At 40.1% G+C, this 27875-nt stretch overlaps 1 protein-coding gene across 1 annotated transcript in view; it reads right to left on the reverse strand.

Moving 5' to 3' along the window:
• The window catches only part of LOC126395915 (potassium/sodium hyperpolarization-activated cyclic nucleotide-gated channel 1), a 94233-nt gene that overhangs the window by 45920 nt on the left and 20438 nt on the right, over positions 1-27875 (reverse strand). The window contains exon 3 of the mRNA XM_050053712.1: positions 8474-8635. Coding sequence (XP_049909669.1) covers positions 8474-8635 — 162 coding nt within the window. The remainder of the gene's footprint in view (positions 1-8473; positions 8636-27875) is intronic.

Below are 27875 nucleotides of genomic sequence, written 5' to 3' on the forward strand. Positions count from 1 at the left end.
GAGTGCTCAAATAAACAGGCCTTTTTCCCGAACGCTCCTCTGGTCTCCTGCTCGTGAGGGATTCATTACAATATCGTAACATGGTTTAGATTTCTAAATAAACATTCACCTCATCGCTAGATAGACCTACTCCTGAAAAACTCGTGCGCAAGGCTTTTTGTCCCTACGAGGCCACCATCATTTACCCGACGGGAGGGGTGAGCGAGAAAGCCCTGCAATCTAGAATTTGACCACTGATGTCACTGTTTTCAACACATTTTACACACTGGCCCTTTAATGTGCATTTTTTGGTTGCTGTTGTTTTTTTTTGCAGAGGTCTCCCCTGCTTTCTTCAGGGTTGCAATGCTGGGTTGTTAGTGGCATTGCAACTGATGTATTTTCATTGACAACCATTCTGGCATTTATTTTCTCATTTAATCTTCTGGTATACAAAATGTCAAAAAAAGTGAGAAATGGTTGTTAAAACTTCCTGAAGAATTTCTTTCTGTCCAAAAAGCATCAAATTTGAGTGGCTTGAACTAGTTCATGTTTGGCACCAATTAAATTTATTTTCATCTCTAGGTGTTGGGTGTGGGTTTGGTTGTAAGTTATGTAAGACTGTTATTCCTCTCCACCTTATTATCCTGTGCTTTGGAATGTATTTACCTCCCTTATTATTTTCCCTATTGCATAATATATACAGGTGACTAAATGTTGTCACCTTGGTAAGAGCCTTGTCTTTGTATGAAGGTTAATCAATAAATGTCAACAACAAGAGTGACATTCTGAGGAGTGAGATGACTTCTTGTTTTTCTTTTAGTTTCCAATCATGTGCATCCAAGTATGCAGCGGCCACTTTCACTGATTAGCACAACCTCAAACGGAAAGGTTAAACGACACAAGGCAGCAGCCTGTTTTATGTGTGGTATCAAGAAATTGTGTGCACTCTCCGGATGGTAATAGCCTCCTGTATAACAAAAGTGATCTTGTCAAACGTCCTGCGACAGCCCTTTAAATTAAACACTGCTTTTGTTGCAGTGCCGTATGTAGCAACTGTGCCTGACATCTTGACAATTCAGGTGGCTCTGAAACAAAGATGCTCAGAGATGAGTGTGACTTAATCTCAATATCATCAGATTCGCCAAAAGGGACGCACCCAACATTTGACCTATCCTATGTCCCGCCCCCCTTAATTACTGTTGTTAGGTTTGACAAGCTTGACAAAAGGAAACATGGTAACAGGTAACAATGGTTCTATTTAGCCTGGTGTCACCTCAAAAAGCCAACAACAACAATTACAGTACGTAATGGAAGGATATACTGAAATTGTGCATATCTAAATAAATAACACCTGAAGTTACATACCACATAGCCTCACAGGGATTATATAAGGAAAGGGATGGTAGCCTTGATCTTTCTGTCAACTTAAAAATATGTCAGCAACCAACCTATCTTTTCCAATTCTCTTTGACCTCACCACAGAAATTAGGAGGAAGCAAACCTGGCTGACATTGTTGATCTGACATAAGGCTAAAGCCTGCTTTACAGTAGAGTGCTCATCACTTTTAAAAGTGTCGTGCAACAGAAATGAGGTATTTTTGACAAAAAAAGTGTCACTTAGCACTTTTCTTTCATGTTGTGCACCTGAAGAATTTTGTTATGTTGCACACATCGTCTTATTTTGTCACACAGTGTGATTAGTAGATAATAGTTTTCAATCAACACTGACTCCAATCGGCATTCAGCGTCTCTGTCCACAGAAGCAGCCATCTGTCGGTGGACTTAAAACGTTTTGCTGAAGCATACATTGAAAATGACCCGCGACTGTTAAATTTCTGTTTAGCAACACTCACTCCTCTTGATGTCGCTCTATGTGAGCTAGTTGTTAGCTAGTGTTTTGCTAAAATTAGCTAACTTAAAGGCACTATGTGTAACAATTTCAGTTGTTGAGACAAACAAATTTTGCAGTCAAAAGTGTGTCCTAGCACATGTGTATTTACCTCCATTAGCGTATCTAAGTATGTCCGTAAGCTTCGAAATTCTCATTTACATATACATTGCAACCGGTGTCTCATCATGTATGTGCGCCATCTTGAAAATACAGGTACGTACAGGGACATACTTGAGAAATACGGAATCGCCTTTCGCGTTTTCACTTGTTGGTTTCCAGTTTCTGCCTGCAGGTAGAGTGATGAAAAGCAGCAGCAAGCAGGCTAGTCACAAGTGCCGGTGCATTTGAAAAAAGGCAAAAAAGCAACGTGACCGGCGATTTCAAAAAATGAGGGTCAACATCAGGGTAGCCTTTCCCAGGTGGAGAGAGCTGCTGAAGGAGAATCATAGCTAACAGCGGCTAACAGCTGTTAACAACCAGCGCCGCTAACAACTGTTAGCCGCTGTTAGTGCTGTTAGCGGCGCTGGTTGCTAACAGCTGTTAGCGAGGCAGTGTTGCGAGGAGAGGGATGAGGTGTGTGAGGTTGAGCCACTTGTCTGTTGTCANTTGAATGCAATATACGATCTCAACACTAGATGGGAGAAATTCCTACATAGTGCCCATTTAAGATGTGACTTCATACAATGTAATGTGTCTTTGGAGATTACAACAGTCCCCCAGCCACATCTTGTAATCATCTTTAAAATGCGGTTTTCTTTTCAACATATACAAACAAGCTTAGCACATAGCTTATAAGTTTATCAGGAAAGGAGGAAGTCTAGCGAGGTTCTGCCAAAGTTTGATCAAATGATATTTGATCACAGAGCGAAAAGGGACAGGACTTGGGAAAGGTCAATTTCAACCAATCAAATTTACTCTGCACCAAATAATTAACCAGCCACAGCAGTTAACATTTGAGCAAAAGTAGTCTTGCATTTTAGTCAGATGAAACCAATGTTCTCTGATGTTGAGGGGAGCGTCATGAGAGAGGAGAGTTATATATATAAAACAAGGAAAGTTTGATTAATTCATAAACTCTGACTCTGGCTGTTGGAAGTGACTCATTCAGAGGTTGGGGAAGAAAGAGATTGGAAAGTAGTGGGTGGTTCAGGGATAAAAGAGGCTGATGGGTGGTTATGCATGGTTAGGCCAAGGCTTTCCGTTTTGTTTTTTTGTCCCGTCTACCTACAGTGTCTGTCTCTCTGTCTGCTCTCACATCTCTCTGAGACATGAATCCTCCGCAGGCTACCGCCCAGCTGTCTGTCTCCTTAATATGAGACCTAGACAGAAACAGTACGCACACAAACACTCACAAAACACACGTGTTCCTTCATGTTCCTAAACACATATCTTTGCATTGTACATGTGGACAAAAGTAATATCCCCTCACCCTCTCACCCGAGCCAACACAGCGACAGCAGCATTATCTTGTCTGGTGATTAAGTAAATGCAGCCTCTAAAGAGTAAGAAGCTACTCTCAGGCCATTAGTCAAGAAGATAACAGTCCTACACCCTGTACTGCACCACTCAGCAGTATCTGCAGTCCTCGTTGGCCCCACTCTTCTCCTCACAGCTGGAGACAGAAAGTACCAAGCCAACAACAGAAAAGAAAAAAATATGACGCAATCTGAATTTAAAACAGTCACTTCGTGAGCAGCTGAAAGATGCAACCTTTAAAGACAACATTCACCTGACAGTCTCTCTCCTGAAGGTCCAGAAGGAACACATCATGTATTTACACCTGCAGTAAACAGAACGGGAGATATGTAATCGAGATTTCAGGCTTATGAACACTAATGCATTGCGATAGTGTGAGAAAAGGAATCCCACATGTGGGCAGGGCTTTCACTTTGGATTTGCCAGACCGCAGTCAGCACACAGGCCTCTACTTCTGAGGATCCACAGGGACAAGATTCCACAAATTGCTCATTCTACCACATTACAGTCAGTAACACTATGTTAGCTGCTGACATCCTACAATACCAATTACACAGGCAAAGATTTTGCCTCCAATATGTCTTTCAAAGGGCTGCAACTAATGATTATTTTCATCAGTAATTTTTGCATTCATTTTGTTCTGCACATTTAGGTCCAATGCAAGCGTTCATCACAAAACCTGGGGAAAAATCACAAGGCACCCTATACTGTCTATATGGGATGCACTGGGCTTTCACCTTACTCCAATGTAATCCCATCTGTGGCAACCACTTAGTGGAAAGAACTGGAAAGTAGGGTGGGTGGGAGCGAGGGAGGGGTGGTGGATGGGTCAAACACACATACACAACTTTCACCCAGGAGGCCGATGTTTGTGTCCCATGTGAACCCAAAAGTCAAGTTTAGGATTTTTAAACTATATAACGCAGTTAGAGGTTTAGGGGGACATAACTGTGACATAGCCATCAAGTAACCATAAAATCCACCGTAAAATTCCATGTAGCCCAAGAAGCATTTTCCTCAAGACCACCCTCATAAAAGAGATGTCTGCAAAACTGTTGAAAGAACACATGGAACTGCAAACAAGGTCAATTATGACTCTTTCTATTATGAATTTTTTGATCCATGGAGGTTTTATATTTGTTAAACTTTCCTCGAGCTAAGAAAAGCCATTTTAAAATCTATAATGTCATCACAATGTAAAGTCTATGAGCTAAACTCATGGGCGGGGCCAGCAGGAGAAATACTACTGCGCATATTCAGTGGGCTGCACACAGCAGAGGTAAACCTGAAAGCTAGAAATTTCTTGCTGTATGAACCAGACGAGCAACTCCATTGCTAAAACTACCGTCTTGGTGTGCTGTATCTAGTTATTATTGTACTTCCATGGTTTTGTCTGAGTAACAGTCCAAAACTCGAAGATATTCTATTTACAGTAAAAAAAAAGAAAAGAAAAAAAAGACAAACTTCTTGTTTGGGAAGCTGGAACCAGAAGATGTTTCGCTTTTCAAAATTGTTGCAGATTAATTTTCTGTCTATCGACTAATTAAATCGACCAATCTTTTTAGCACACTCAGCGCTGTCACAATCTGTATTTTCGTACCTGAACACAAGAAGCAAAACTGGGCTAGATTCATGAAATATATGGTAATCCTAATCCAAGAAGTTGTGAAACTGCTGAGATCTGAAAGCATTATTGTCTCCTCAGACTCCCAAACAGATGAACTCTGTGAGGTGCTATATATAGGTGTGCTAGTCTGCAACTGCAGTCAGAGCATATCACTAGAAACTTTATATCTGTGAGGAGCTGGGAGACATCTTTGTAATGTTGTTTCAACATACTGCATATAAATGATTCTAGTTTCATTTTACCAGTCATCACAGTTGTTTTATTTCACCTGCAAGTGCCGAGCACACAGGTATCCTACAGTATATTAGCTCTTTGTTTCAGGGGCACTTTTGCAATTGACAACTATGCCTATAGATTTCCATATTAGCCTTCTACACGATTCCCATCTCGTATCGATTTGCATACAGGAAGGGGAATATGTGATTTACTCAGAGCAGAAGGAGCAACACCCAGCACTAGTGCAAGGAAACATTAATAGTTAAGCTCAGAGATTACAAGTAAATATGAATCCAAAGCCATGTGGATCATAGCAAGGTTTAAAACAATCTGTAGTGCTGCTGTAAGTGAAGGAGCTGTTTTGTGTATATCACCATTAGCAGCGATGAATTGTGACAGTTAAGTGGAAAATTATATCACTGCAAATTCATCTTTGGTGCAAAGAGAGATGGATGATGTCTGTTCGGGATGAATAACACATGGTAGTTGGTATTGGGCTCACTTGGGCAACTCATTGCCTCAAAGTACAAATAAGAGTGGGGGATACAGGGTTGTGATGCTGAGGAAAGCTGACATTTGCACCTCCGGTCCGATGCCTCTGAGCAGTCAGTGTGCATGTGGAGTACAGAAATGTTTGTCAGGGAGAGGGAGATGAGAGGGCAGGAGAGTTCCCTGGGCGAGCATTTACAATCAGCATTACCCGGGAGGCCTGTACACACTTCTACGCTATCACATTGCTCTGAGAGAAGCAGCCACAGTCCGTTTGACCCCAGCTCAGAGAAAGAGAGGGGAAAAACTGAAAACAGTTCACACAAGAAAAAAGCACATACAGAGAGGAGACAGTCCCCAGAGACCTAAGACTATGCAATTTTTTGCTTGGAAATCCATGTAGAATATGTAGAATAAAAACACATGGAGAAAGGTCCGCACACTGTAGCTCCTGTAGTGCAATTTATCAGCACATCCACAAGTGACACTTAAGGGAGCCACAGTGTGCAGACCTTTCTTCATGTTTTATTGCTATCTTTTTTGGTCCAGCACCTGCCTTAAACAGTTTTTGAATGTGCATAACTACCACTAAACATAAAAATACATTCTCAAATCTAGTTTAGAAAAAGTGTGATATGTGTAAATTAGTGTTGTCACGATACCAAAATCTTTGTTTCGGTACCGATACCAATATGAATTTCGATACTTTTTGGTACTTTTCCTAAGGAAAAGTCCTTTTGGATACAAACCTTTAGAACAATAAATAGTAGGGGTGTAACGGTACCAAAAAAATCATGGTTCGGTAAGTACCTCGGTACGGACGTCACGGTTTGGTAACTCAAATGTGCCACCAAGTTTGTGTTGTCTCATGTTGTCTCCCTTTGCGATTCAGATTTTCTCTTGTCTTTTTTCACGTGCGCCAGCTGCGAATGTTGATACAGGTGTTGTCATACACACCACTTGCACAATCTGTGCTCCAGTAGGAACAAGAAAGGCATTTGTGTGCATAAATGAGTAAAATAAATTAACTAAATTAATGAATTGAATCAATTTCAAAGTACCGGTATTTTCCAAATGCAGTATAGTACCGTTTGGAATACTCTAGTACAGCGGTACTATTTTAGTACCGGTATACCGTGCAACACTAGTGTAAATACTATTAAACAAAAAGACAATGGAAAACATAGAATGTTGCTGCAAATGTAAAGAAAGATTTGACACAAGCTGGACAAGAACATAAAAAATAAAATAAATAAATAAATAAAACATTAAAATGTAGTACATTACTGTAAAGGTCTTTGCACACTCCGAAGTCCGAAACTTTTGTCCGTCATTAAAATTTTAGTAACAATTTTGATTTTCTGCATTTTTTGCATCTGTCAGAAGCCTTTGGAGCTGTTTGACCAAGAAGGAAATGTGGCAGCGGGACACATCCACAACAAGAGGAACGGGGCGCACAGAATCATTTTATAACTCCAATAGCTCACTTTCAACAGGTCAGATGGTAATATTCAGGTGGATAATGATGAAGAGGAGGAGGATGTGGACTGCACACAGAATGTGCAGGACAGCTCCAGCCCGTCATGCAAGACAGGGAGGGAGTGATGACAGCCAGATAGGTAACTCCAGTAGAGACAGGAAAAGGTGGAAATGTGTCTTTTCATTTTGTCATGTACTGCAAATTTTTGCTACAAATAGAACGATAAAACGCATCAGACTCAGTGTGCAAATCTTCTGTGCATAATGATTTTTTTCAGATGACAGATTCAGAAATGCGTCCGAAAAAAACCCAAAACAGACTCAGTGTGCAAAGGCCTTTGAATTTCTCGACGCCTCTTTAAGCTATGTTTCTTTGTGTGTTGGCAGATTAATAATGTACCTGCAACTATGGCCCTCATGAAATGTACCTGCAGTTCTTATTTATAGGTGAATTCCTGCACCAAATTAACCCAGCACTCAAAATAAAATACCAAGAGAGGACAAACCCAAGCCTGTTGTTTCATGTTTAAAAAAAACACCCCAAACTCATTATACAGTTACTGCAGGTTTTTTTAATTACAAACACTTGTCATAGATAGAGCTACTATATCTTTTATCATTTGGCAAACACATTGGTTAGTCTTTCTCTTAAAAACCTTTTCTATTGCATATGGGCGGATTATGAGACAATGGGCCCCTTGGCACAGACATGCAGAGGGCCTCACCACCTCTCCTGCATAGGAGCAAAACAAAGACTTTATAGTTATTTAGACTCTTCTTGATGTTGTTTTGTGTCTCCCTGTGGTCATTGTGAGTCTCTTTGTGTCTCTTTGCAGCTGTTTTGCATCTTTTTGTAGTCATTTTGTGTCTTTTTGGAGTCATTTTGTGTCTTTTTGTAGTCGTTTTATGCATCTTTGTGTTCATCTAAAGTCTCTTCCTGGTACAAGTCTCTTTGCGTGACATTTTGAAGGTGATAGCTGAGGGGGTCCCTGACACACCCCAAAGGCCTGCTCAGTAATTCATCTATACTGTTGCACCCTTAAAAGCGTCAACATACTGTCTGAACATACGAGTATATATGCAAGCTAAAAAGCCAGGCAGGGTTATTTTAGAATGAAATGACTACCTGCCCTTATATTTTTCTCATCATACTACACTGCCAGGACTAACTAGTTCTACACTGCAATACAAGTAAAGTCCCATTTTTCCTGGGACATGTGTCTTTAGCACAATATCATGTATGTAGCCATGAAAACCCTCTTACATATGCCCAATGCCAAAATAACAAACAAAAGAGAAGAGTGTGTAATACTTACAACCATACCGTTTAGGGACACCCAGCAGTCAGGGGGGAAGTCTTGGAGGAGAGGCACCAGATACTGGAGGCAGCCATCCCAGTGACACAGAAGCAGCATCATCCCTATCAAATTAAATATTCTTACCACTGCACTAGCCAGGTCATAGGTCATATGGAAAATCTGCAAAGGAGAAGAAGAGACAGAGAGACCTCAGTTAGACCTCTTCACTAACTCCTTTGTTGTGTGAAAACATACATTTAAATTCTGAGCATACATTGTGTGTAAGTACATTATGTTGTGAAACACAGACAGACAGTGGTTCAGATTTAGATCTGTTAGTGTCTCTGGAACATCACATGTATTGGTATTTCAGAGATACAAAAAGATTTAAGAAAAAAAGATTAAAAAGGTACTTAAAACGTTCACAAAAGTACAAAGTCACCTTTGAAGTGGAGGGCATGGTGTGCCTGTTTGGCCAGCAGAGAATGTGTTGTCACCAGTGTGTGTTTGTGTGTGTGTGTTAGGCTTAAGTGGTATCAAGGCATAATGGTAAACCAGGGTATTTGGAAATCCTGAAGGTATTATTTTCAGTTCCATTAAAAGTACAGAGCTCCTTTTTCCATTAAACAGATAGGGAGATGTTGTATTGAGGCAATATAGTGCGCAGCACTTGACACCAGAGATCAGTGTCCACTGGTGGAACTGGCAGCTGAGCTGTGAAAGAAGCCGACTGTGAGAGGTGTGGATAATGTTAGAGGACTGGTAAAACGTCGGCCAGCAGTGGCAGAAAGAGACAGTGGGGGACAGCAGTGGAGGAGCTCGCACATTTTCACATCTAACGAAGTGTCTTAAACGTTTATTTCAACCAAACCAGAGCTGGTGATTGTTGTAACAAGGGCTAAGTATGAATGAAGTGTGTTTTGCGATGAGTTAACAAGGCAATGAAGCTTGTTGTAGTTCAGTGGCTGAGAGAGAAACTTGAACTGTATTTTTATGTTTAGTAGGAAAAATAAAATTTTGCAAACATTTTTTTGTTTATTTGACTAAACAGCTAAGAGAGCATGTGAAACATAGCAAACTCGCTGCTTGAATACATTTCCCAACTGAAACTTCTGGAGGCGACACACACTAGCGCGAACACATCGGCTGTTGCTGGTTGTCAGGCTGACAGCAGTTGATTGTAAAATTTTTACATATTGCCCAACCCTACACTGTAGGCCAGACACTGGCATACATGCTACTATAAATTCTATCCAACACTTTCTCATACCAAAACAACAGAATAGGTTGATGTCTACTGACTTCCTAAACGACATACATGACCATCCTGACAGCAGTTTTAAATACATCTTTAAATACAACATTATGAAGTGATCGCCATTACGCTATAAAACTTTGTATTCAGGTTTAAGAAACAAAACTAGGTGGTAAGGTCTGGAAAAAAAACATAGAGGTATGTCACATGACAGACATCATATATGTCCCGTCACATGTGTAGCGTAGTGTGCTACACATGCTAGCACACTACGCTATGTTTTAATCAAATTAAGTCAACGTTCACTTCGGGGCCACGAAAATTGTTATCCTAAGTGCAAGTCCTTGGCTAGTTTGACCCAGCCACAACCCCTCCGTCCACCCTATAGGAACTTAAAGCATTATACATTACTTTGTCATTTTTATGCCACACGTCACGTATGTCATGTCACTTCCTCCCTTGCTCTTGTAATAATTACTACAGTTGCTAGAGGGCGCTGCCGTACAATAAACATAAGTATGGGTCCTAATAAGGTGCTTGCACAGTCCACATTTTTTTGTAAGCGTGGCCTCCCTCTATTACCAGCAGCTCAGCTTTTAAGTTTTTATTTCTTAGACAGTTATGTTTTTACAGTTTTTTTTCCCCCCCACAAATACTGTTATCTACTGTATACCTCTGTGAAATGTCAGGAAGGTATGGAGGTATGAAAAAATAAGTACTGCCTGAGCCTAGTGTGTGTGTGTGTGTGTGTGTGTGTGTGTGTGAGTGTGAGTGTATCTCACAGATGTTGTGCTGTATAATTCAACATGGCTCCTCTCCAAAACAAACTGACCAGTGGAGGATATACACACACAGCACAGAGTAGGTAATGCAGAGTGACTGAGGTGAAGGGAATACTGAATGATGAAGGCAATGCATTCATCTGGAATAATCAGCCAGTACTTGTGTTCAAATGCATATCATTTTATCAGAGCACGAAATTTCCGAACAGAAAGTCATCAGCAGGGTGACTAAGCGTATGTGCAATGTGAAGCGGTTTCATTCATGTCGGATCTGGGCGAAGAGAATTGACTCACGCCCAGCTGGTTGTGGCACTAATTTAGAGTTTCCCATTAGCATGAGGAACCTATTACTTCTTTCCAGGTTAGTTATTCCATAATCACCCTGGCGCTCAGTTTCTCCCTCTAAAAAAGTTAAATATGGAAGGAAGAAGATTGGTGATTGCTGATTGCCGGGTTGTGCATAATAAACCTGCACCATTTGCCAATTTGTTGAATGAAAGATTTTAGGTAATTAGTGTCTATTTTTAAGTTTATGGCTTTCTTTCTCTTTAAACTGCCCATTCTGCTAATCCCAAGTGTAATGACAATTTAACTGGGCCTCAGGGTATGTTGCACCACGCTGTCATGAGCTTAAAAGAAATTGAACTAAGTGAGAAATGGTAAACATTTTGTCTCAACTATGTTTTTCCACACTAGTGATAAAAGTTTCAAAGTTCTTAATGCTGATGATACTCTAATTTAACCTATTGAAATATTTTACCTGAATAAGAGCAGAAATTAGCAGTTCTTTGTTTTTCTGAACATTTATATGTTCTAATAGCATGTTTTACTCCAGGTCCAGCCTTTAGTTTGGTGATATTTACCTTTTATTGTCCTCCATTCCTCTGTTTTTATTTTTTCTGGCTTTTATACTTGAAATTGGACACATACTGACCACTTCTGACCAAACTGCAAGGACTACTTGCCTCCACTTTTCATTAAGAGCAATAGGGTTGAGCGATAATTTCTTTTTTCATATTGTCTTTTTGCGGTTACTCGAGATCACAGATTGACGATCCAATCATCAGGGGGCTGTAGGAGTAGAAGGAGTTCAGGGGAATTACATCACAGCACACCAGTGAAATGCCAGCATGGATGACTTGATTCTTAGCGTCAAAGGAGGTCTTATATTTGGAGATATTCTAATATAGAATATCACAGCATCATGTCCCATTACATAATCTTTAATATCACAATCCAAATTTTTTTTACAACATTAAGTACTCTTATGGAGCTCAAAGTTTTGGTGAGCAGGCATAGGGAGAACTCAGATGGGGGGGTGGAAAAGAGACGGCAAACTGGTTCGTAATTAAGGATTTAAGATTCACTCATCACTCCTGCTGAGTAACGGGGCTGTGCAGGTGCCACATCAAGAGCATCATCTCTAAATGCACAGTAAGGCTCAGATTCTGGAGATTATGTTTATAACATTTTAGTTCTGACAGTAAGTTAGTTAAAATTGCCTTGATATCAACGTAAGAAAAAGAATCATTGATTTATCCATTCCATCCACAATATACAATCTAGTTGCCAATCGGGATAAGCTCAGAGTGCAATCACTCCAGAAAAGAAACACAGCCTGAGCATGGACTTCATGTTGTGCTGATTCTGAACCAGTATTGCCATGCGTATGCAAAATCTGCGTGTGATTAACACCACCCCACCCCCTAAACACCAGGTGTTTTAAAAGCTCTTTGAATCCACATCTCTCCACCCAGGCCTATTGTGACTGTCCTGTAACCTTTCTGCACAAAGGACAGTGTCCACACACAGAACAGATGAGAGAACAAGAGGCTGAGCTGATGCTCAGATCCCTCTATGGTTCAACTCATCCACAGGGGGATACAGTGCACTGCCCTCACAGGCTAAAATTAGCCACTAGCTTACAGGATGGTTGTCTCAACGCACCCAGTATCTCCTCCACTGCCTACATCTTTATCCTTAATTTAGCAGAACTCTCTCTCCCTCTGTTGGGTGTGTGTGTCTTCACATTCATCATGGTTTGGTGACATAACAGGAGAGAACAACAGGCACAGGGCAAGAGAGAACGGGGGAGACGACAACAAAGACAGAAAGGTAACTAATAAAGGTACACATTCTTGGAGGATTGCAACAAGACTGGAAAACAGGAAGTAGCACCTTGGTCTCTATTTGAATTGCAAATGATTTGCAGCAGGCAGAAATAGAAAAGGGTTGACTGCTTGTCTACACTTTCCTCTTTCAACTAACGCATGATCGAAAAATACAACAAAAGGGACTCTGGAAAATTCAGGGCTGGGGATAGGGGTGTGTGCGAAGGTTGTAGAGAGGTTTTACAAATTCCCAGGGACCGTTTCACTTTGCTGGGAAGCCTCTGTGACCTCTGGGTCACGCTGACTCACGGAGGGCAGAGAGGAAATATGTAGAAACTCATTAACGCAATGTGGGATTTGTTTGGGTTCGTATTTCAGGGGGCACCAGTTTGAAAAGTCTGCTAGTGGCAGCAGGTAGCCACGAGGTATTACTCTATTAATAGAGTTGTTAATAATAGAGGCTCCGGGTGTAGATCACTGGTCAGGTCACAGGATTATGCAGGATAACCTTCACTGTGAGGTAGGGATATACGAGGGTGAATTTTAATTTGAAACAGTGAGGTGTTGGGAGTTGTTACCACTGCTGGAATACACTATGTTAGGACTAAAACAATGTCTCCATATAGCACTTAATACACTGAATATGTGCAACCTTTGCACAGTGAAGGCTCTAAGACACAAAAGTAACACAGGGTGTGGAGGGAGAGAGTGCTTAAGTCCAGACTCTGAAGGCCAATGTTCCTGTGGTTGAGAGCAGTCCCTACGTCATGCTCAGGATATGTATCGTCAGAACCTAAGATGCTAAACTTTCCAACATGCAGGTATTGGATCATCACTCAGCGACTTTCTGCAGCCAGGCATTTAGGAGTTGCACTGAGGCCACAGATAGGGAGACGGCAGAGTGTCTGTGCAGCACACAATGTTGATGGAGAGGATTAAAATATAGGCCAACATGTGAAGTAAGGGAAATCAAACGAGATCTAAAAATAAACTTAACACAGCACTGATGGTGTTTCAGCCTTTTTACTAAAGCTTTCAAGTAAAAGAAATGTCATCACGTTTGAGGAAATTACTTAAACAAGCTACAGAAGCTTGAAAACTGCTGGCTTGAATGAAGTGAGGAAGGTGACCTCTGGAAACACACAGATGGATTATTTTCCTGTGACTTAACACCACGCCAAGAAGCATAGCAGCCCAATGGCCAAAAGAAAATGTTGGCATTATACATTTCTACAAACCAAGATTAGTTAGATTTGCAAGTTTCATACGAATCATATCAAAGTTTCTAAAGTGATGTAATATGAGTTGTCTTTGTCACTAGGAGGTGGAGAGGTATGTGGATGGCGTGTCGCCGAAGTGCCAGGCTGCAGACCACTGTTCGAAACCAACAAACAACAAAACCAGTTGTGTTTTAGTGAGTCATTGCTGTTTTTCATGGGCCTTTCAGGCTCCAATGATGGTGTGTTGTGGCAACCTGTTTGTGTTTCTGCTTTAAAGCCCTAAATGTGCGTGTTTTGTTGCGACCCACTGGTGGGGCAATAGTGAGTGCTGTTTTTTATAGAAACATCGCTGCTTTCCCTGCCAGGATTGTGCCCCCAAAGCGAGTATTTTTAAGTCAAGACAATCTTTTCCTAACCATAACCAAGTGGGATTTGCGCCTTAATCTGACCACACATTAACCATCACTTTGTTGAAATGTAAAATTTCAATGTATCGGCTACATAACAACATGTAAATGTAACATATCCATGGTTTGTAGAAAACATTTAAAGCCAACACTTTTTCTGGCGATTGGGTTGAGCATTGCAACCTTATTTCAAAGCTATTCAAAAATGTCTGTGATTAATAGTTATTCTCATGATCAATTAATCTGCTAATTGTTTTCTCGATTAATTTATTCCAAGGTGACACATACAGATAGCTTGTTTTGTCTGACCAGTAGTGAAATATCTAAATATATTCAATTTTCAATTGTAGAAAAAAAAGATAGCAGGTAGTTATTCTTCACATTTTGGAAGGCTGAACAAGCTAGTGTTTGATATATTTTTTCTTTAAATGTAACAATTATCAAAATAGTTGTGTGACTTAGTGATCGACTAATCAATTAATTGTTTCAGTTTTAATAACAACAACAAACTGTTTGTAGAGCAGGGTGGTATATAAGAGCCCTTGAACTGCCATGTAAATTGTTAAGCAAGTGCTTTTCTTTAAGGAGATTCCGGGCTTCTGATTGGCTGCAGTATCAGCCTGTCCTACTCTCTGAGTTCGGTCGCCTCGGCATGTTTTTGAGAAGATGTGAGCAAAGCTGCTCTGCAAAAGCAGCATTAGTACAAGCTTACACTGTGTTATGTCATGCAAGGCCCCGCTTCTTTCTGCTGTTCTGCGGTCTGACGTGTTGCTGGGTTGTTCCTCCGTCAATTTATTGATTTAATTTTGTGACTGTCACACTCTGTTTGTGCCGATCCATGTAGTTTAGTGTGTAGCCTGTATAAAAGCCTTGTGTAATCCAACACCTCCACTTACTCAGTACAGTTATTGTGTTTATGACTTTGCATGATTGTGCCCATGTGTCATAGGTTAAGAGGGGTCCTGTAAAATCTTGAAAACTGCCTTCTCACATCATAAATACACAGGACAGGAAGGCAGTGACGGTAAATGAACACATCAGAACTGCTTCCCTAAAGGTAGACACAACAATTGACCAAGCTGTGTGTCCACCAGAATGTTTCTCAGCCACCATAAGCTCTCAATAACTGCATCGCTACAGGAAATAGGTAGCACTGACCAAGAGCCAAAAGCATCACCAATGCTCTCGGTTGGCATCTGCAAAATATAGGCTTAGAATTAAGTGCGTCAAGCTTAAATTTGACCGGGGACAGGGGTATAGGTCAGCATAATCCTCTAATACAGTAGACACAAACAGCCAAGATGTGATGCGATAGCAGCACAAGGTCACATGCTAGTTGTGTCCAGCCAGCACGGCACTCATTCACATTTGGCACATCCCCATCCATTCATCAATACAGTATCGTGGAGTAGACGAGGGTTCGGATGCCAACCTGGGAGGTGTCTCGTGTATACATACACAAATACACTTCTATAAACAGGATTTAAAAGACTGCAGGCAACAAAACTCTACGTATGAAACTCACAGAGGTGATCCGACATGTGTTTCACTTCAGCTTTTAAAGTGTTTACTCCACCGCAATCTGTCAGGTTAATGTATGTACTGGCGGTTGATTTTTTTTTTTGCATCTGATGTGCAGAGAAAAGAGCATGCAGGAGAATTACTCACCATCAAGCTGTGGGCCTCAAACACGCAATTACAAAGTGTTCTTTATGCATCTTCAAATTGGACATGAGTGACCTCTGTTTGAGGTTAGTGAGGATTAGCGAGGGACTAATTTGAGGGGATTAAATCCACCACTGGCTATTACATTGAAGGATGACAAAACGGCTTCCAGGAAAATCTGGAATTCTCCCGCTTAACATCGTCTTGTAAATCTCCTTTTTGGATCTCGCCTGGTGTTGCTTAATCACAAAATTACAGTTGAACTTGGATTTGAAAAATCATATTATCATGTAATGGGAATTCACTGGGATTTAGCAAGTCTCATCCTCCCTCTGCTTCTATATACAAGAAAAGTTGTTGGGTACTAAACTCTTTTCTTTGAAAGATTATAAAAGAAAGCAGCAACAACAACAGAACTAATGAAGACAGTGTGTATGTCTTTGCAGACTAAGCTGAACATGGAATATCTTATATAGACTGGAAATAGACTTCCTGTCGCCATTCTCTCCGCCCAAAGAAAAGCAGCTTGCTGAAAGTAATTACCGTTCACATGCCTGTAATGCCCCATGCACAATCATGTTGGTACATGTATAGTTCAGCAATAAATAAACATAAATAGAGTTGGCATCATTTCAGTGCTTCAGGCAGCATACTGTAAACTCAGAGAAGCTAATCAGTCTGCAAATCTGTCTACAATGCAGACTAGAATAGACCTGACTACGCAAGTAGGGGACAGGAAATCTTTTCAGCAATGTCATACATGGTTCTTCCCGAGCCATGTTAGAGCCGAGTGAAAACTGTTGTTCCTCTGAATAAAAGGCTCTGGATGTGCAGCAGTACATTTAGGTAATGAGGCCCAACAGTAATTTGTAGCTGGAGACTTAATTAAAAGGCAGGTGGTGATCAATGGGATCTTTACACAGCCAGAAAACAAGTAGTGATCTATTAATGTAACAGGGAACTCTTTAAAGAGGAGGTCATTATTTCTTCACTGTGTGCACTCCTGCTTTACACGCACAGCAGAGCATAATATCCAGAGAGGAAATACTAGTTAATACTTAAACAGGGCGTCTACAGGTATCAGACACTGAAATTAAATGCCTTTTAAAATGCTTGAAGATCATTTTTAACCCAATTTAAAACTGATATTTTGGATAAATAATTATTTTCTTATTCAAGCACTGCAGGTAAGTATAAAGGTAAGTAAGTAGTACAGTATGTGGTCCTGTGCAGAGTTTTGTATAGGAATACAGTAATTAGAGTATTTTGGGTTTATCTACATTTTGCTGACAGGTAAGTAAAAGTATAGAGTAAAAGACTGTAGGTTCAGTGGCAGGTTTAGAGTCAGATTTGGACCTTAATGCAAAAGAGCCTGACTCAATTTGAAAAAAAGAAATTAAAAGATGGATAAATGAAATTAGATAAAATGTCTGTAGCAATTAAGACCCCAGAAATGTAATTTTAATACCATCTAATGGCTTTTAAGGCCTAGTTTTTAGAAAATTGAATTTCTGGTTAAAAGAAAGAAAAAACCCTAACCCTAACCCTAAGCAGAAAAGCAAAAAGTTTGATATTATTATTAAATTATTATAATGCATTAATGTCTAAGCATAATTTTAATGTATTAGTTGGTCAATCTTCATTTATTACTTTATGTACTGCTGAGTAGTTATATCTATAGCAAGATTCATGTTTTTCATGTTATGTTGAATGAAGAAAATTTTGTTTTCTCGCATTCCTCCCCCATGAACGAAGAATCCAAAAACTGAGAAAGTTCTCAAGCAAATTGTGCAGTATAAACCACTTTTCATTTATCATTTATACGTTCAGTTCATCCCAAAAAACAGCCCTTTCTGACAGGAAAGGTAAGTAAAAGTGGAACCTTTCTATGCTCTTTCAAAAGCCAAATTCCACAAACACAGTAAATTTACCTTGCTAAACACGGGAGGTGCTGGTGTACCGCTGCATCGATCACTTAGTTTGTTTGTGATATTGTGACTTTGGTGAATCTGAACTAACCCTTGAAAACACCAAAATCACACATTAACACAAACAAACTACTTATGAATACAGTGATACCAGCAGCTCACATTTTCAGCAAGGATAAATTACTTAATTAATTGAAGAGAGTGAAGATATGTTTCACTTTCTGTTCAGTTCCGTGTTGGAAAGTGTTGTCTGTGTGGGAAGTACTGAGCATATGACTGGTTAAATGAGACTTGGATTACACTGCACGAGTTGTGTGAAAGTTTGTAAACAGTTGTTTTGATATTGTTTTGACGTTGTTAAACATGGACCCCTTTGACTTCAATTCATGAAGAATTTTCTGGTTTTGGATTCTTCGTTCAAAGTTTTCTTCACACATTTAGCCTAACACAGGGTGAGTAATTGATATACAAATGGCCATTTGGGGGTGAAATTTCCTTTAAGTTAGGTAAATGTACTTAGTTACTTTACACCATTGTTGTTCTAAAACTATCAGTAACACGACAAAAGATTTTTTTTAAAAAAACCTCAGTCTCTAGAATTATTCCTGATATTAATTTAATATAATACAAAACATTTCTTTAACATGCTGCTCATCCCACACAAATCCCTGCCATCCTCTGTGACAGTCATTCATATTGTTACCATATTAAGCTGTTACCACCTGAGCAGCAAACCTTTAATGAAAGAAAAAAACGTTTGACAAGCGCTCAAATTCTAGTAGTATTTCTTGCAAAGACAATAAAAGATTTGCATCGCTGCACTCATTGCCACTAATGAGCCACAGAGGACAGAACTGTAGTAATAAATGCACATTACAGCTAAAACTCACTGGGAGTCACATATTGTCGTGTTATCCAAAGTTAGCTTCCTTTAAAGTCTGTCATTTAATATTCAACTTGCAAAACAAATGATAGACTGGGGACTTATTTTATTTTTTTTGTATGCTGCTGTTTTTATTTTATGCAGCTACTTTGATATGAAATTTTCAACACACTTAATCTACAAATGCCTTGTGACCTCAGCAGATTCTTGATCTCAAATATGACAATTTAATGTGAAAGTGTAGAATAAAAATAGACTGCATGTGTGGTGCTGTAAAGGATATGGTGATACTGTTCTTTACTGGATTAACCCTAACACCAACCATCAACCAATGCATTCATTAAACTGGGAAAGTCATCCCTTGGTCATGTGTCAATCGGGAGTTAAAATAAAGACTCTTTCTGCCCATGTAGCTCTTTTCCTTTGGGAGTTCATCCGCTCTGTTTTCCATCATTTCTGTGTCCGTCAGCAGTATTCTCCTGTTCCTCCACTAAGCACATCACACTGTACTGCGAGCGTAGCTGCCTTGCCCGCTGTCTCACCCGCTCTGCGTCTATTTTGGTCGTGTGAGCTTGATAACCTCGACACTACTGTTCTGCCTAAATCCGTGCTCAACCATTCAGAGCTGCATTGGCAGAGGCAGCATGCTCTGGGGCAGAAGCTCACGCAGCCACAGGGGTCACATTTATGATGTTTTCTGCATGGACAATGTGTGGTAAATAAACATTAACTTGAAATGCAATAGAAAAACCTTGTTTCTGACTGTAATAATGTACTGTATGCAATTAAGTTAATTTATGTACTTTCTTTCAGAAATGTCTTTCAAGGCTTATAAAAGTCTTTATGCAGGGAAATGCTCAGTGCATCAGGGGAACAAGTAAATGTATTTATGGATGAGGAGGAGGTTGAATGTTCTATTGATTTGTACCTGTAACCTGAGCAGCGGTAACAAAATAACAACATCAGCTCAGCTCTAAGAAAACATGTACACATGACTGACATCTCCAAACACAAGCAATGCTTTTAGCTCAGGCGGTGACACCTGTGCAATTGCAACTCATCTGTCCAATGAGAAGATTTTCTGAGAGACCAAATGAATCTGTTTGGACATATTGTTAAAAAAAAACAAACAGTTGACTGTTTCCACCATATGACCCATTTTCCCTTCAATTGTCTGCTTATGCAAGTCTGTTTCAGCAGGTCAGTTTGTCTGAGGACACTGATTTAATTCCTGGAATAATGTTGTCACTCAGTCTATGATGGGGGAGAGAGGCAAAGAGCCGAGAGATAACGGGGAGGTGACAGAGAGGCGTGCTCCATCAATATGAGGCGGAAAACAGAAACAGATCAATTTGGCAAAATATTTAGAGAGATAAAATGTGTCTGATACCAGTAAACATTATTTGTCTGCAGTTAGTGAACACATATTCGATTCCATCTATAGCAATGCCTCTCTCAGGACACTTCAGTATAAATGTCTTACAGTATGTATTTAATTTGTATTGTAAGTTAATATCACTATTTACCCTGTAGTTTAATAAAGCCTCAGATAACTGATGTTTTTGCCCATGTGAGGGCAGCAGAAACAAGTTGTGAACACAACTTTGACATATCATCAACTTTTAAGGGCTGATATGGTGAACTTGTTAGCAAACAGTTGCATTTACACAAACAGCAGTGGTGAAGAAACATCATCTTTCATTTGGAGTCCTGTTTCTGTCCATGTGATAAAAGTCCAAAATTCACTCCTTCATATCTGTGCTCGGTCTCTGCCTCTTGAGAGACATTTTTGATTCTTTAGCTGCTAAATGTTGCTCTCTGTTCACCAGCTAGTCATTAACTTTGTCTGTCTGCTGTTTACTGCTGAGCAGGTTGTGTGCAGAGGGTTTTTCAGAATTTTTTTTGCTAAAATCTGCTAAAAGCAACACTACGAGAGCAGTGAGAGTGAACCAGAACACTAAAGTTGCAGGTCGGACAGTTAAGCAAATGAACTGAAACTCACTTTAAAGCTCCATAAAGCTGAGGGGAGCTGCAGATTCAGGTGATGATTCCACTGTCCATGCCATTTGTTAGTTTATTACTATTGTTGATTTTCCATCCAAATGTAGTGCAGATTTTAACAGAATATTTTAGTAAATTGGAAGGAACTGCGAATTTATGTGCTTTTCCATCCACAACGGTTATGCAAATATTGGGGGTTGGTTCATTGAGATAAGCAGTAGGTGGTGCTAATTTGCATGTCAGGTGCCACTGCAGAACAGAGATGTCAGAGATGACATATTTAAAAGAGCATGACTCAAACTTCAAACAGCCCCAAACAAAGGAAAACAATGGATGTATAATAATAGCAGAGAGCACACTCGACAATGGAAATAAAAAGTTCTAAACAACTACAGCTCTTTGCTATTGGAAGAGTTTTGGGAACAGTCCTGTGAGCATGAGCATCTTAAAAGCCATCCAGATACGACAAAAAGAGTTTGCGGTGGCCTGATGGTATAATGTAATGTAATGACAGTATGTCATCAATTTATTTGCTGAGTCTGTTTCCAGTACACTAACTTTTCTACCTCCCCTAAGCATAAAACTTCTTTTTTTTTGCAATGTTACAGGATTTTTTGAATAACACATTTATTTATGTGTGAACTGAAAATGCACATAAAAAGGTGGATGAAAATGTACCATATAAGTGACAACTTTCACTTTTTAAAGAAATTTAAGTTGCAAGTTAAAAGGGATTTTACAAACATTTGAAGCCACACTGCATTTTACAAAATAAATTGAATTGTCTGACAACTTTATATTTAATTTTTGGCTTTAAGGAGTAGGAGTATCAAAAGAGAAATTTTTGTACATCTTGGGGGACTTCATCATTTGAATTTGACCACACTTAATTTACAAAGAAAAAATACTGCAGGCAGGCAAGCGACAGAGAAAGAAAGACGACAGCAAAGACGCCGTTTTTGCAGATGTCATGGAGGAGTGAAAGAGAGGAAGGGCAAGTGTTGGAGCTTGAGTTGTGGTTGTGCTAAGACGGCAGTCAGGGAAGATTAGCGCCCATGTGAGAGCAGGAGGGATTTGACTGGATTGCACAGGGTGACCTGCTGTGCTCATGCAAACATCAGCAAGATGGACCCTTCCTTCCACATTTTACAGCGAGGGCACACTCTTCCCAAAATACAGAAACAGCCTCACAGGTTTAGATTAGTGAATCATTCGTACTCAGTGATATTGATATATTAATAAATTAAATTGATACTGCAATTGATCCTTCCTGTTTACTGTGGCCTCTGGATTGCAAATGCAACTTATGATGGCTCTAATAGTGGCAATGTTTCTTCTTGGCATGATGTGGAAAAAGACTCAGCAAAACATAAGTGCTATATAACCATAACAATGCAATAATACTGTAAACAGACAGCCTTATGGGGGCAGATATTATAACCCAGAGTGGAGCAACAGCATTATCTGGTCTCACATACCTCTGACTGTGTTAGCTGTAGCATCATCAGTAACTGCACTTGATATGCTACATAATCTAATCTGTGCTGTAGTCACAAATGGACATCCATACTAACACTCCATGATGCAATAATAGCTCATTGCTGTAGTTATTTCCCTATATGACACGTTATAAATGATTGTTTTTAGATACATATTAACAGCTAGACTTGAAAAGATGAGCACAGCTGCCTTTATGACAGATGGATGAAGGGTGTAGCAGTAAATCCATCCACCACAAAATTAACTCTTGGGAAATGAGAGTAGGAAAACCCTAAATGCTTCACTAGTTACAAATTAATTATGGTGCACAAAGCATCATTACAGGATATGTTTGCTATGAGTGGTGTTACCAGGGATCATTATGTGCCTCATAGAGAATCAGTCAGGGTTTGTAGTACACAGATCATAAGCTTTTCTCAGGGATCACCAATGTTTTCTTTAGTGTGAGCCTCCCAACATACCTCTCACACACACACACACACACACACACACACACACCAACAACAGCCCGGCGAACAAAAATAACCCGAGATTAGCTTAATCTCCACACTTATCACTTTAGCCCTCTCCCAAGACTATATCTGTCATCTGTCTGCTCACTGTACTGTGCACACCATGCCCAAGGAAACTTGTGTGCAGAGGGGGATATCCCATGGGGACGGACAGGCGATCAAAGCCGCTCTCGTTGACTGTTTTCCCACTCAGAACTCTGGAGGGGGTTAACACAAATCATGGAAATTATTCATATTTTTGCTGAATATCATAAAATAAAGTGTAAAAACAAAACAATGCTTAAAAAATAAGGAGCAGATGTCGGAGGAAACAGCAGATGTTGATTTTGTTTGACTGCTGTGGGGCTGCTGAAACAGTTACACCCCAGGCTCAGTGACTGAAGATGGCAGCGCATGTGCTACTCTGATTTATGTAGCATAAAACCTGACTCCATTTATCTTTATGATTCAAACACGTTTATGTTGGTATTGTATAAGATTTGGCCTCCTGTCTAGACAAACTGTCCTTTCTCTTTTTCTCAGTCTGCCCCTCGGTGTCACTGCCTCTCTGTCTCTATGTCTCTACTGTGTCTGTTTATATCTTACATCAAATAACGGACCGAACTGGGAGACATACTGACAGTGACAGTAAGAGATGAAAACAGAGAGATATACGTATGGAGGTTTTCCCACTGGAGGAGGATACAACATTTTAAATGTCATGCATCAACTTACAGTGACAGTGTGATACGAACCGACCTGTAAAGCCTGCAGCAGGTATTATATAAGGATTCTAAGCTCAATGAATATGATCTATAAGCACGTTTTTTTTTAAATCACATACACATCAGGCAGAAAAAGTGGTTTATAAGAGACACAGCAACAGCGTGTCTCTTAGACCCAGTGCCCATCCTAGGCTCTAGGGGGCGCCAGGCAAAGAAGCCCATTGAGACCCTGTTTTATCGCACAGTGACGGTTACACCTAATATTGTACGTATGACAGTCCTAAGTAACAGTTACAAGGACCCCTTCTTAAGGAGTTTTTGGGACACTGTATAGCGCCTTTATGGGAGGTTTAAGGGGTTTATAGTTGCTAGTGCAAAATGTAACAAATAACTTACATAATTTACGTTAAGTTAGGGAGGTTAGGTTTAAGCAAATAAAGTTACTGTGGTTGGGTTTTGGAAAAGAAACATGGTTTGCTTCCTTCTTTGGTCATATGGTCGTAGCCTTTCAATATGCATGAATTACTGGCTAATCATCATGTTGGATATGCATGAGTTTTGGTGCCTGATGGTGCTTGTGGCCTGATGGTGCCTGCTTAGACTTAGACATCTAATTAGCAATTCAAACCTTGGCCTATCTAGAGCCACTGTTTGGTTTATCCATCCAGGGCTTCTGCAGAAACAACATGGCTGACTCTGTGGGAGAGGACCCACACTGTATATGGACAGCTCATTCTAAGGTAACAAAAACACAATGGTTCTTATTTCCAGGTGATTACAAATGAATGAAAACGTAGTTACCAATATTATATACCATTTCTGCCAAAGATGTGCTCATCTTTTAAAAATTATACATAAGATATAAAAAGACAAAGCGAGCTTTAAGTGATCCTGAACATTACCTAATAAGGAAATACATTTTCACTGAACACTGTGTTTTATTTATTTTAAGCTTGAAGCATATGGGTGCTGACGATGTAGCCTATTTTTAACCTATATTTCCTCTCACTTGAATGCTTTCTAGCCTCCCTCTTGCTCTTTGATCTATTTATGAAGGTATCTAGAAGACACACTGAGTGTGTGCCTGTGTGTGTGGTACATCCAGTGTTTGATATATCAAGAAAAACACCTGCACACCACCTCCAAGCCACACTTTTATTCATTTAACCAATAAGTTATAATGAGACTGTGTACTGGAGCTGTTGTGCAGGCGTTGCTGCTGACATACTGATTTTAATCACCTTGTATTTATAGTGTTGTGTGTAAAACTACCTCCAGTCTCTGACTCAACAATAACAACAACACTATAATCAGTGTGTTTAAAGCTATACTTTTCTCTCCACTTTAACGCCATGGGTCTGACAATTAACTCTGTACTCTAAACCATATGGTCAAGCAATTAACACTCTCTACTGCAGTTAACAAGACCAACTAGCAACAGAAGGAGCACTGAGTGACTTGGCAAGGGAAAATGGGTTAAATCTACAGGGAATGAGGAGGAAGAACTCTTTCTTTCAGGCGGTGGAGTCTGGGATTTTCCACCCCGTGGGCCAAGAGTGAGCTTCCCTCAGTGAGCCGAGCAAGAACACGATTCAAGGCACATTATGTTCATCGTCAGAGAGCCGTGTCTTAAAACAGAGAGGACAACAACACAGACAGCATGAGAGGGGGAAAAAGCATTGTCCTTCAATTTTGTCTGCGAGACAAAATTGGACTGGAGGAGTCCATTAGGCTGTTGTGTGTGTGTGTCTTTACTTGCTTGCTTTGTGTGTGAGTGTGTGAGTGTGTGAGTGTGTGTGTGAGATGGGGTGAAAAGATAGAAATAGATATAGAGGCAGAGACATAATGTTTGTTTTGGAAAAGATTAATTGCTAAAAGCTGCACTAAAAGAAAGGACTGCACCCCCAAAAATGTGCATGTTAATCTGAATTCAGTACTACATAAATCTGTTGGAAAGCCATAATTCAACATTTATTAATATATATTATGATGCACAATCTAAAGCTTAAATAAATCAACAAACAACTATGGTAGCAGAAAGACAATAAATGGTTTAAAAAGCACATTTTTGTTTTTTCGTTGCAAAAACAAAATAACCAATTCCTGTCCAGAGCGTTTAACATTGATGCTGTTGCTATGGCACTGAGCTTGTCTCTTAAACAGGAAAAGGTCCCCCTCCTCACAACATGTCAAATGTGTGACAGGCAGAATGTCACACATAAAGACACGTGACAGAGTTCTTTAGCCCCCCGCAGGCTGCAGCTCCCACACTCGAGACAACAGAGGTCTGCTTCGCCTCCTACAGCCTGCCCCGTCATGCTCCGCAGCACTACATACAGGGTGGGGGGGTTCCCAAATCTGTTTCTGACAACGACCACCAAGGGGCTACAGTATCCTGTTGCATCCTCCAACAGCAAAAAACAGACTATTCAAAGCGTAAATACAGGCATTCACAAGCTATCCTGTCACAAAGTCAGACCCGAATATGAAAAGATGCAAAACACTCTCATTGTTAACATGAAAATGCTAATTTGTTAGCTTTTTTCCACAAAAACGGGGCTGCTGTTTTAAGACTTGCTCAACCAAATGGGATAAAGTATGCACAAAAACAAACACCACTATGGAGCCTGAACACTGATGAAAAATTGAAGAGTGAAGAAGAGGGAACAGTGAATTCACTGTTCCATGGCCAAGTGCTTGAGCACTGGGCAGCAAATTTGCTTCAAATATATGTTTGTCCAATTATGGATATTGATTAATTGTATCCGCACTGCACCACTGATAAAATATTAAACTTTGGCCTAATCCTGGTGTTATAAGTTTATTTTATTACTGTTGTAGGTGTTCCAGGTGATATTTGTGACATGGTCAAATGTATGCTGAACCGTGACTGATGGGAACAGCAACTTTTGAAAGTGGTCCAGTGCTGCAGCCAGCAGCGGCGAAACAGGCTGCAACATAACACTCAGGACTGGTGTGCACCATTAATGTACATTCACTAAAAGTGCTTGTTTTTGCCACTGACAGGCTCAGATTGTTATTCCAAGTGTCTAGTGTCTCACAAGTTATGGAAAGGATCCCTACAGAGATAGACCTTTTTATTTAAGAGTAACATCCTTTTTGTTCAACCAGAAACAGCCCCAAAATCGCTGTTGCCAAACCCACCAGACTCCATTTAAATTAACAGTCATTATAGCGTCATGAGCATTCATCTTACTAAAAGTCAGCAGACCAGTGGTGGAATTTGTCTAACTTAATTATTATAATTATATAAAATACACCTGCAAAAACATCATGACAATCTGTATTTATAGATTGGTAAAATGCAAGATGAGTCATTCAACATTTATAAACTACGTCTAATAAGATGGAGGGACGTAATGTAAAATACTGAACACTAAAAGCACCAAAAAGTCACTTCAAACAGCAGAGCAGCACCAAAGCAGAGACAGGTGACCCAGACAGAGCGCCCGCTCCAGCAGAAGCTCAGATCACAGCTGCATGGAGGGGGTGTGGGTGCCAGTGATATGATTGATGTCTCCATGGACTCTTGCGTAACTGTATCCAAATGCACATTAGAAATGTCTCATCAAAATGTCATTTTGTACTGGATACCAGGTTTATTACAGCTGCAACTAGGGATGGGACGATAGAAGATTTTATTGCAGAGCACAATAAAAACAATCACAATAAGTTGAAAGTGGTGAATCATCAATCAGTCTGCATATGCACCAAACTAAAATGCATAAAAATAAAATGTAAACTTCACTCACGACGCACAGGCTGCTGCCTCTGTTTGATAAATGACATGTACGACTTCAGGCACAGAGAGGTTGTCCCTCAGTGTCCCCAACATGCCCTCGAGTGAAGCCAGACCTTTGTGTGCTTTGCAAAACAACATCCAACGTCCGAGTTGGTGTTGTTGGAGAGCATTAAATATAAACAACCAGCTGTGCAGCTGTGGCTACTTGTGCGTCATGCAGCAGGAATACAGAATCTGGGCTAACTAACACCTGCTCTAAAGTTGAAACATGTCCTGGGTTGTTCAGCTTTCTTAGCAAAGTTTCAATAAATCTTCACCAGTAGACTTCCTTGTCAAACAGTGTTAAATTGAACTCCAGAGGCTTTCTTTTCACTCACTAATTTTGGGTCATTATCTCCATTATTTGTCTCTGCTGCAGCGAACCCAAACGCGGTACCAGCAGCTTGATATTTACAGTATATTGCAGGAAGCAAAAAGATCGCATGTCCTACAGTACCAAGCTGTCACATGTCACCTCCAGACATGACACAGTCCCGCAACAATCCGCTGCCTCGCACATCACATCAGAGCAAATCAACTCTAATCACATCAAATCACATCTCATAACAGGAAACAGTTGTATACAGTCATCAGCCAGTGACTGTGCTCCAACACAGCTCTTTCACGGAGGAGAGTCCTGCAGCCGGTCA

Source organism: Epinephelus moara, chromosome 9 (assembly GCF_006386435.1).
Source record: "Epinephelus moara isolate mb chromosome 9, YSFRI_EMoa_1.0, whole genome shotgun sequence".
In the NCBI taxonomy this organism is placed as follows: Eukaryota; Metazoa; Chordata; class Actinopteri; order Perciformes; family Serranidae; genus Epinephelus; species Epinephelus moara.